This window comes from Bombus vosnesenskii, unplaced genomic scaffold (genome assembly GCF_011952255.1).
Source record: "Bombus vosnesenskii isolate JDL3184/JDL3185 unplaced genomic scaffold, Bvos_JDL3184-5_v1.1 scf7180000013294, whole genome shotgun sequence".
Classification (NCBI taxonomy): Eukaryota; Metazoa; Arthropoda; class Insecta; order Hymenoptera; family Apidae; genus Bombus; species Bombus vosnesenskii.
In genome coordinates, this window is record NW_022882945.1 from 204965 (window position 1) to 216880 (window position 11916).

The following is an 11916-nucleotide window of genomic DNA, read 5'->3' on the forward strand; positions in this document are numbered from 1 at the left end:
TGAATTACTGAAACTTAACAGATTTTCAAATTTCACAATTAATGCACTTTTGCGTACCCCCTTTTTGACGTTCTAATAGTCAAAAAAATACTTTGTATTCGCAAGTAATGACTTTACATTCCCATATCGATCCTTTGTTGATCTAATTGTTTAATCTTTTATTCATCACTGATATTTTGTTTTATTAATTCCATCCGCTTGTTTCGTACCTCACCATCACTTTCATAATTTAACATTTCATTGGTCGTTTCATTTTTTCACAACGGTACATCTTTATGTCTATTCCAGGCGATAAAAGCTTTTTCTACTTTTGCTTCACAAATATCATATATATCCTTTTTAGGTACAATTCCAGTTTACTTTGCTCACGGATACGCTTTACTCGCCGCTTCCTTCGGATCTCTTACCTGTCATTGACGACGAGGAAGAAGAAGAAAGGCCATTCCCGCGTACTATAGTTGCTGTAGAAGTTCAAGACACGAAGAATGGCGCGACACATTACTGGACACTCGATAAACTTAGGTGTGTTACATTTTATTTGACATTTCATTTCTTGAACATGCTTTACCTTATCATTTTATGTTTATATATACAGGGTGAGTCACATAATTTATTTCAAACTCTAGTACATATCTCTCGAGTAAAACGAGATATCAGAAAGCTTTCTTATTGCCACCTTTCTTCTTATTGCCATTATTTGTACCGAATATGATAGCTACCAGCTATTTTATAATCTCATTTCTTTTTTCTAATATCAGTATCAAATGCGAAAAAAATAAAATATCGTTCCTTTATCAATTTCTTTATTCTCGGCCATACGATCAGAATCGGTGTGTTGGCAGCACTTTAAATTCGTCGTACGATCGAATAGTGAGTCGATTAAAGAACTGATAAGAGTGCGGATTCGCGGATCAAGATCTACCATCGCTTTTAATTAGATGCGTGCTTGGATGAAACCGCACAGGGACACTCACGCAAGTAATACGTGTTAACTTATAGACAGCGCTTGGAGTTGATGCGACACGTGTACAACGAGGACTCGAGCCCCAGCACTCCGGAGGCCAAAGAGGATATTTTCCAATGTCTAACCGCCTACTCTAATCCGAAGTTCTCGCTCGCAAATCTTTTGCCTTCGAGGTTGGTGCTCGAACGCGTGAGACTCTTTCCTCTTTATCGTCACACGCTTCACGCCCATCCTCTAACTCTGTTAAATTTTTTATATATACGAATATGTGCAAAATGTCGGTCTTAATCTCGTCTTATCACCGTATTTCTGCTACGTCTCAGTACACTGTCTGTTTGATTTAAACAGTTTCTCTATTCTTCCTCTCTTCCCTACCAACGAAATATACTTTCGCTTTGCAATTGTGCTAAATTCAACGAAAATGTACATTGATCAAGGATCTCTGCATGGCCAAGCGTGTTTAGTCTGTTTGATATTAACAATCGGAGCGGAATTAACCCCTCCGTATATTTTACAAAATTCTTTTATCTTATTTTGCATCTTATTTTTTAGTATATTTACATTTTTCTCTTTTATTTCCTCTTTAGGCAGTCTAGAGTTTCGTTGTGCCAGTTTCAACGATTAGAATGAAATGAGAGAAATAGTCTGTATATTCTACATATTGACTAAAGAAATCTATAATCAAATTTATTAGATTGGCATTAACTGAAAATTAGTCGAAGGGTTTAACTCCTGTACACGTTTCAATTGCGTCCCGCTGAACACGTGCGCTCCTTGCTGCTGAAGTTTTCTCACATTATCGCTTCGTGACTTCACCGTGCACGTGTCACTGCGAATTACACGAAACTATGATTAAACAACTATGATCGAATAATTTTGACAAAAATCATATAGAATATTCTAGCTGTTCTATATCATCGTAACTCGTAACGTAACTCTTTCTTACTATGAAAATACAGGGACAGCAGAAGTATGTAAAATGTTGTCCTTAATATATCAACTTTATTATTTAGATGAAATAGAACTTGCATTTTTACGAAAATTTCAGTCACCGTTTAAGAAAAATAAAAGACACTAAAATTCTCATGTTATGTCCCTTTATTTGAACATCTACAATATCTGTCATACCACTTTCGAATACATCCGAACACAACACCACGCATACGGTGTAGTATTATGTACAGAGTGTCCTTCACTGTGCTTCTCGACAATGTTTGATTACGTTTTTATCTTATGGCTAAGAAAAATATGAACCGATTAACAACGGAGATTCGACGTTTTCGCTTTTGTGCAGACAAAGACTTGAACTGATGCGAGAAATGTATCACAACGAGGCAGAATTGTCGCCGACATCCCCGGATTTTAATATCGAGTCCATCACTGGAGGTGATCCATTCTACGACCGTTTTCCCTGGTTCCGAATGGTTGGCAGGTTCGTAAGAAACCTTTTTAAACATCAAACATTTCCAAAATCTATGCTTTAGATTATCTTTTTTATAAATGTTTAACAATCTAGCTGACAGATGAAACGAATCTTCATAAACTTTTTTTTGAGACAGTGAAGAGTACATTTTACAAAATAACCATTACCAAAAATTGTATTTTATAAATATTTAACGACCTAGTTGATAAATGAACCAAATATTTTAATAAACTTTGTTTTATTAATATGAAATATTTTGAGTTGTATTTGTAGTGTCGAAGCATTTTGACGTTTACGGCCCTATAAAAAAACGTTGGTAATAAATGTACAATTTGTTTGTTGCCATAGGTCTTTCGTATATCTAAGCAATCTTATGTATCCCGTACCATTGATCCACAAAGTAGCGATAGTAAACGAAAAGGGAGACGTAAAAGGCTACTTGCGTGTAGCTGTGCAAGCTGTTGTTGGTACGTAATCAGTGTCTGTATATTTTCTTTTATTATCTCCTACCTTAAGTTTATTTAACTCCTTTATTTCCTCTGATGGGGGAAATTAAATACATATTATGTGACTGATTAGGCGATCTTAAGTTAACCGCATCGTTGAAATGCGTATACCTACATGTATATTACCAGTAATACAATTGATTGCGAAACAATGTCGATACAATGAAATTAGACAACAGTTCCACGAATTATTTCAGAAGTAATTAAAGAAGTAATTAAAATTACGTTATTGTCATATAATTTTACTGTTGTATCGTTTCCTTGCTCTGTGGATTAAAATATTTATACGCGTTCACTATTGTTCATATAAATTTAAATTTAGTATTTAAAAGATGTTACAATAATATATTTTACTATTCGCCACATATACACATTTAAATAAGTAAATATATATACATAATATATTTTACATACTATTCAATACATACGCTTATTACTTGGATATCACTGCTTGTATTAAATATCAGAAGTCTTTACGTCAGTTTATATCAGTCATAATGAGAAATTTATTGCACGCGATCGATAAGAACACGAAACGCGTTATATTTTGTAGAAAAAGTATTCTGGCGTAGGATTTTCGTAACGAACCCTTGTTCCAGAAGAGGAAAACAGTGAATACTCAAGTGGCGTCAGACAGTCAGCTAGAATTTCTTTCGAGGACGACTTGTTTGGAAATCAAAAGCAGAACAAACGCAACACTCTGTTAACCCAGACTCTTGAGAAGAACCGTCAAATTCTGTTACACGAGGAACGCGTCGTGGAGGGCCACAACGAGCAAAAGGAGGTGAAAGACGAAGACGATATCGGCGATGCAGACAGTGGCAGAGGGGATAGCTCAGTTTCCAGCGACATGAAGGAAGAGGATCTACCGGATCATTTGCAACTTGGCTCTGAATTCACATTCAGGGTTACCGTGTTACAGGCCATGGGCATTTCCACCGAATATGCTGACATTTTTTGCCAATTCAAGTACGTTTAGTTTGATATAATACAATAATAAAGATATTTTATGTAAGAAATTGATAGTTAATGTATGATTATGATGCGTTATATTTAGTTTCTTGCACCGACACGATGAAGCATTTTCAACTGAGCCAGTAAAAAATACAGGAAAAGGATGTCCTCCTGGATTTTATCACGTACAAAATGTAAGCTACATTTACATTAAAATAAGAAATAACAAATAATTTGCATTAAATAAAAAAAAAGAAATAATTTATATATGATCAACTTCGATTATGTATTTCTTTATTCTTTTTTCTCGTATACTGTTCAGATCACGGTGACGGTAACAAAATCATTCTTGGAATATCTAAAAACTCAGCCAATCGTTTTCGAAGTTTTTGGACACTATCAGCAACATCCTCTGCATAAAGATGCAAAACTGGAATAGTAAGCATTAAATAATTTCTATGAAATCTATCAGTTCGACAAGATATTGTCTTCTTTAATCTTTAAGATGATTAGTTATAACGATTTGGTAAGATATTATTGTCTTTCTTAAATCACGAATAAACTCAGTTGCATTGTATTTCATAGCGTAAGACAACCACCGAAGAGAATGCTTCCGCCATCTATACCTATCAGTCAACCCGTACGTTCACCGAAATTCGGCAGTGTTTTACCATCTCCGAGCACGTCACACGTGCACGCGAAATACGATGTATTAGTTTGGTTTGAGATTTGCGAGTTAGCGCCGAACGGTGAATACGTACCATCCGTGGTCGACCATAGCGACGATCTACCGTGTCGTGGATTGTTTTTGCTCCATCAGGGAATCCAGCGTCGGATTCGAATTACCATTGTACACGAACCAGCGTCTGAGCTGCGATGGAAAGATGTGAGAGAGTTGGTCGTCGGACGTATTAGAAACACGCCAGAACCAGAGGAAGAGGACAATGATTCGTCGGTGCTTTCGTTAGGGCTTTTCCCTGGCGAATATCTAGAAGTACCTGGTGATGATAGATGCATGTTCAGATTCGAGGCAGCGTGGGATAGTTCTCTTCATAATTCGGCCTTGCTCAATAGAGTTACAGCTTACGGAGAACAAATCTTCATGACAATTTCTGCTTACCTCGAGGTACGCTTACTCTTTATTTGAATGTTTTGTATTATATATTTATTAGAGATTTAATCATAGATTATGCGTTGTATATTTAATAGAGATTAAATGCCTCCATAAGATTCGTTCTCTGATTTATTTCTTTATATCATTTCTTTTAGTTGGAGAATTGTGGAAGACCAGCGATCATCACGAAAGACCTGAGTATGATCATTTATGGCAGAGACGCCAGAGTAGGGCCACGTTCTCTGAAGCATCTATTCAGCGGAAGCTACCGCAATCAAGAAGCAAACAGACTCAGTGGTGTTTACGAGCTGGTCTTGCGTCGTTCTTCGGAAGCAGGTAGCCCAGGTTTGTCTTGCTACCCTTAGCGTAGACCCCTCTTGATCCTTTCCCTCCTTGTCGATATAATAGTCGCACAAATTTAGAGAAAGGGGATATTTTGTTAGAAAGATGTTACTACATTATTAGATTATATAATAATAAGCTGCGGTGACAATCACGATGACTATTATATCATGTTATTAACGAATTGGCAATTTTCTTCGTTATGTTTTATTCCTTCTTAAATTATTTCGACAAAGAAATTTCCAATCTTGGCCAAGACGAAACATATTCATACTTCTTTTTAACATTTCGCTTTTCCCACATTCAGTACCCACCCCACTTTTGCAATTGTCTTTTGCAGGCGTTCAGAGGAGACAACGGCGTGTATTGGACACCAGCTCTACGTATGTTAGAGGAGAGGAAAATCTTCATGGATGGAGACCACGGGGAGATAGCTTAATATTCGATCACCAATGGGAGTTAGAAAAATTGACAAGATTGGAAGAGGTGGAAAGAGTAAGACACACGCTATTATTACGAGAAAAGCTCGGTATCGACAAAGTGTCATTCTGCAATAAAATATCTCATGATTTCACAAAGAGTGAGAAGGTAAAGTATCTTATATTTTTAGTCTTATAAAGATCTAAGAATCTTTATATAATATTTAAGCATTTGAGTAGAGGTGAAGGAAAGTTAAACAAACGAGATACATCCATTATGTTTATTCAATACAGGAGGTCTGCAACATGATGGCGAAAGCGACGAATGAAACGCATGCCAGCCCGGTGAAATTGAAGCGTTCAACTAGTAAAGACGTTTACGAGCCTTGGGAGATGACCGAAAGAGAAAAAGAACTAGCCACAAAGTATATCAAACTTATTCAAGGTCGCATTCCAAGCAAAGAACCCATTCTATTGTCCGACGTTTCACCCGGAGAAGACACTATGGCCGATATGACGGCATCTATGATATCTTCGGTGATATCATCCTCGTCCCAAGAGTCAGTATACGAGAGAGCTAGTGATTACTTAGAGCAGGTAACCCTCCCCGCATGCCTGAGTGCTCCTGCTAGTAGCGGTTGTCCACGCTTCGTCGCATCATCGTATTTTTATCTCGATGGCAAAAATAGATATTTGTTTTTCGAGATTCAAAGAAAAACGATACTCTCTTTCTTCATTCACATTATCATCGGTCACAATTTAATGCCAATAAAATGTAAATTAAAAGTGTAAAATTAAAAACTGGATAACTAATATCTCGAAATGAAAAACAAAAATATTTCTTAACAATTATGAGTGAAGATTGCGAGGATTCGATTCAATTTGAAGGTCGACTTGTCTCTTCCACATACGAGCTTGCAACAAACTCAATGAAATTATTGTATCAGATCGAAATTCGATTCACGTTCGCTTTTAAGAACGATCAATAATCGTTTGTTACGCAACGTTTCGAGTAGCTTCGCTGAGTGAAAGTCGCGCTTTTAGCGCAATCAGCTTCTAAGAATCGCTTTCTGTCTACTTTGAAACACAACAATTGGTAGACGATGACTCGAGATTTTCGAGTCAAAGACAACCGCAAGTAAAATTGGACACGGTCAGGGTGATGCTGGAGTGTTACTTGCAGGCTGCTGGTATAATAGTATGGAGCAGATCTAAGTCGTGCATCCTTAGGTTAAGTTCACCGGAGAGAGCTAGACTGCAGGAACTGCAGGAGAGTATATTAGCCAGTGAATCCGCTAATCAACCGTGTACAATCGCACCGGCTCCATTGGGTTCATCTTCCCCATCGAAGGAAAATTTGGTACTCTACGTGCCGGAAGTCGAAGAAATTCGCATCAGTCCGGTTATTGCCAGAAAAGGATACCTAAATGTTCTCGAACACAAGACTAATGGTTGGAAGAAACGTTGGGTGGTATGTATATCTTGAATACAGTATTTTTGTTTCTCCGTTTCTAGAATTGTTTGATATACTAAAAATATCATTGGTTATTAGGCTGTACGACGACCATACGTTTTAATCTTTCGGGAAGAAAAGGACCCAGTGGAGAGAGCTCTCATTAATTTAGCTACTGCTCAAGTTGAATATTCTGAAGATCAATTAGCTATGGTAAAAGTACCAAATACTTTCAGGTGAGTTATATAAAGTTATTTACGTGTGGATGTAATCCGTTTTAGACATCTCAAATCGGCATTCTTTATTTTACAGCGTCGTTACAAAACATCGAGGATATTTATTGCAAACTTTAGGAGATAAGGAGGTTTATGACTGGCTGTACGCTATTAATCCTCTTCTTGCTGGTCAAATCAGGTAAGGTTGTTCATTTGAAATTATATTTAAAAAAGTCTATAATCCGGTACGTTTATATGAACAAATAAAGATTTTCGGTTTTGAGAGTATTTATAAATTTGTATCACAACATATAATTCATAAAAATTTATTTATAACGTTAATAAATTTCACTAACGAAATATACTTTCAATTGTTACAGGTCAAAACTAGCACGCAAGGGGCCAGCTACAAATCTGAATAACGCTTCGCCTGTTGGTCTAGTCCCGCCCATAGATCAACAGTCGAACCAAAATAAGTGAGTGGCCGACACGTTGGCCGAGGTAACGAGCGTCATTGCAAAAGCCTCCGAAAAGGTGCTTTGCTGGTCGCACTCGGCCTTCGAGTCTCATGATCTCTGTAGCTTTCGATTTTCGGTAGTTTTCGATTATTAAAACGCCTCGAAAAATGCGTACTAACGATTGACTACCAGCTTCGGTAGCCGCCGATTAATATCTCGTGACATCTGATTTAACTACCCGTCAGCCCTTTTACTCCTGGCGACCGAATAGAGAAATGAAAATCGGAATGACTCTTAAATGCAAGGGCATGTTTATCCTTTGACAAAAAAAGAAAAAATGGTTATACGTGTTCGAATTATTGACATTATTACTTTCGGAATCGCAAATACTCCTTCAATGGTCTCTCCGTTCATTTTGATACACGATCAAAATGTACAATAACGTTGATGAGACATCACCACGAGCTCGCGATACCTATCTTATAATATATTCGAATTTCTCGATATTAGTCGGTCGTACGAAGCGATTCTCTTTTAAGCGTGGAACGCATACAGTGAAGAGCAACGTATTTATGCCTAAATAAAACATTCCTAAGACGATCATAGAAAACGAGGCAAGAGAATACACATTGTAGGTATACTCATTAAAGAGAAGATGTGGCGCGAGAGGAAGCAAGAAAGAGAGGGAGAGAACGAGAGAGAGAGAAGTAGGGAAAAGGCGATGTAGTGAAATTATGAATTTTTGAGTGTTTATGTCTGAAAGAAAGAGAGAAAAAGAGAACGAAAGGAAGAAGAGAACAGGAATTAAGGAAAGAGAGAAATAAGAGATTCTACACCAAGAAGGGTGCAGATGATTTCGAACGCGAATTCTAAACGGTAATCGTTGAACAATTCATTGTTAGTAATTCGTTTATGTAATTCTGTTTGTCTATTATGACCGTTATCGAAATAATCCTTTTTCCTCTTGTTTCGTGTTGCTGTAGTATTAACCATTTTACACCTCGAATAACGAATACTTGAGTCATAAGTAGAATATCGAGGTCACAACAAATTTCACTCAAATTTGTACTCTTACTGTATAGACCAGTATTCAAACATAAAGATCGAGGGAAACATTTTTCTGTCTCAACAGAGAAACTTCGTAATAACAATACGGATAATTTGCAGTATTATTTAGACGAAACGTCGAGTCAGGTATATTTTTAATTCAGTACAAACGTTCGTTAAAACTTTTATGTCAGTGTTAGTTATTGGCATAATCCTTATTATCATTTAAGAAATATTTTTCTTCGTTGATTTCAGTTATATTCAAATTTTTCTATCAAACTTACCTAACCGAGTTATCAGTGAAAAGCGATTACCAACATATTCTGTTGAACGGCAGATAAAATGGGAAATTTGTAAGCGGATTATTTTCTCGGTTGTTTGTACGCGGAGGTTTACACAAAAGTGAGCCCCGCTTCTGTTACCGTTTTTGCTTACTATACTGTTGTAGAGTCTGATAGTTTTATTTTGTTAACGAGGACGTACGTGTCGATGAAGAACGAGAAACCGTACTTTAATAAGTTATATACGCACTCAGCTTTTTTAACCCTTTGAAGCAAAAATTTAGGTGAAACGAACCGATAGTATCGACATTAATCATTTTTCTTTTATATACATGAATTTTATTGCTCAGTACATATTAGCTTTAATTATTTATTTTAATTTATGTTATACTTTTATAACCATATAGTAGTAATCAAATTGCAATTACACACCCCAATTTAAGGGATAGACTGATTATTTATTACTTTTTAATTGAAATTGTAAATGTATTTAATTAATATTGCCAAGTATATAATATATATATTTCACAATTGAAAATTTGTGTGTAGTTATGAAACAGCCTCAAATACGAGAATTTAGTAGGTAATCAATTTCGATTATTTATTTATTAGTAGAAATTTGAATTAAACCGTACAATAAAATGAACGAATTGATGGGCAGAATTACCGCGATAAAATTAATTATTTGATTACGTCGTGTTTCAGTACATCCCCAAAAAATTATATTTCATTTTCCCTAGTATAACAATAGGAGTGCAATGTTGGTTAATTCTTAAAGCTAAATGATTTTTCATCCTTCAAAATGTATGAAAAACACTGTACAATATTAAAGTTTTTTAATTATCCTTCTTTTTTATCAAAAGGTGATATTTAGTATTGTTAGATTGTTGCTTATGTCTAATAATATATCAAAGAGACTCCAAATCCTGTTTAAAATGGGAATGGTAGAATCCATGTAACATAAATATAGAAAATAAATATAAGAAATGTAATATTCATAATATTAATTCTTGAAAGCAAGCACATTAAAAATCTGAACTGGAGAATGCAAAAAGTGTACTCTCTCTCTCTATTGCTATTTTCTAAGATGTTTATTGTATATCTACAGAATAACTGTACTTACAGACTTAGGATTAAAATAAAGGTTTACGACATGCGCTTTTACACAACAAAATAAAAAATAAACAATGCATAATTCAGATATTCATTCATTTTTTTTTAACATGTAAGAAGACATCTATGAATTGTACAAGAGCATAATACGTATATGTATGCATAATGTATTTATGAATATTACCTACGATACGTAGCATTTATATTTTAATCGTGTTATTTACGCATAATTTATTTGTTATACTATATATGACAAACAACTGTGCATGTAAGTAAATAAAACGAAAAGAAAAGTATTGCTTCAGGGGGTTAAAGACATAATTTATTACTACGTAAAGAAGGAAAAGAAATTGAATATTAAGCATGGAGTAGACAAATAAAAAATTAATTAAAGGAAAATAGGACAAGTGAGCAGAAAGAAAAATGATACGAGCGTTGTGAATAAAAATACAGGAACGCTGTCGATAAGATTAATAATCATTGTTGTTATTAAAAGACAAAATGCGGAATTAAAGGGAGACGAGAGAAGAGAAAGGGAAGAACTAAAGGGGAGAGAATGGAGAAGCGCGTGTGCGCGAGAGAGAGTGAGTGCGAAAGAGATAGCGCGAAAGACATGTTTGCTTATATATATAAGGTATATATATATATATACCTTATATATAAAGTATATTATATAAATATATAAATAAATTTAATATTAACATAAGCATTTTGTCAAATGTCAAAGACCATCTGGAGGCATACGATAAAAAGGCTAACAATGATTTGATCTGTACCAAGTATGTAAGTTCATGTACTTACTTGTTTGTAAGGTAACTAAAAACTCTATTGCAAAAACGTTTTCGTTTTTGATCGTTTGCTATGGAAAAAGACATGCATCGATGCTGTAACTTGTATTTATTATTATTATAATTATTCGATTTTCGCTAGACTCACTGTAAGTGGTAACGTGTAATAAATCGGTCAATAAAAAGCTTACATGCTTAATGAATTCCTTTTGTGACATATCCTTATGTTAAATTTGACATTAAAGGTAAAATTTGCTTTTTCGTTCCTTAAATGGACACAACAAAAAAATCAATAAAATATTATTTAATCATTAAAAATTCCTGTAATTAGCAACGAATTCATCAAAAGAATTTTTAAATCTTTCTTTATCTCTACAAACATATTTCCAGAGAAAATTTATATGTTCAGTCAACTTTTTAAAAGCGTTGGCTAATCTCTGCGCAACTTGTTCATTTGATTGAGTGGGTAGAAGATTTTGTACAATCTGGTTATATTTGTCTTGATAACAACATATCAAATAATAAATAGATATGCACACTTTCTATATAAAATATGAGTCAACTTGACGTGTTAAAATAACAGTAATTACTAACTGAAAAAGAGACATTAATTAGAACAAAATTATATATAACTTAATTGTAATATTACTTTGAAAAATAGGTTACATTTAAGAATGGTGCCATTATTTCACTTTTTGGACGGCCGTTTTGCATATTTTAAAAAATCTGTTATTAAAATTTCAATCATATTACAACACAATATAAATACATCATGACTAAATGAGAATAAACCCAATTCTATCGATGTTAAAAGTGATTGTCGGGCGGTAAATTGAGCA

At 34.8% G+C, this 11916-nt stretch overlaps 1 protein-coding gene across 17 annotated transcripts in view; it reads left to right on the forward strand.

The window, feature by feature from the left end:
* The window catches only part of LOC117233031 (kinesin-like protein unc-104), a 33538-nt gene extending 24077 nt beyond the window's left edge, over nt 1-9461 (forward strand). For 5 of the 17 annotated variants that reach the window (XM_033492885.1, XM_033492891.1, XM_033492892.1 and 2 more), the window contains 15 exons: nt 344-522; nt 1000-1137; nt 2259-2396; nt 2736-2854; nt 3493-3862; nt 3951-4041; nt 4170-4285; nt 4433-4973; nt 5117-5306; nt 5644-5891; nt 6017-6319; nt 6906-7193; nt 7275-7411; nt 7488-7589; nt 7771-9461. In XM_033492885.1, coding sequence (XP_033348776.1) covers nt 344-522; nt 1000-1137; nt 2259-2396; nt 2736-2854; nt 3493-3862; nt 3951-4041; nt 4170-4285; nt 4433-4973; nt 5117-5306; nt 5644-5891; nt 6017-6319; nt 6906-7193; nt 7275-7411; nt 7488-7589; nt 7771-7870 — 3060 coding nt within the window. In that variant the 3' untranslated portion in view covers nt 7871-9461. The remainder of the gene's footprint in view (nt 1-343; nt 523-999; nt 1138-2258; nt 2397-2735; nt 2855-3492; nt 3863-3950; nt 4042-4169; nt 4286-4432; nt 4974-5116; nt 5307-5643; nt 5892-6016; nt 6320-6905; nt 7194-7274; nt 7412-7487; nt 7590-7770) is intronic. The other 12 variants (XM_033492895.1, XM_033492900.1, XM_033492897.1 and 9 more) reach the window with 7 other exon arrangements.
* Nucleotides 9462-11916: the final 2455 nt, after the last annotated feature.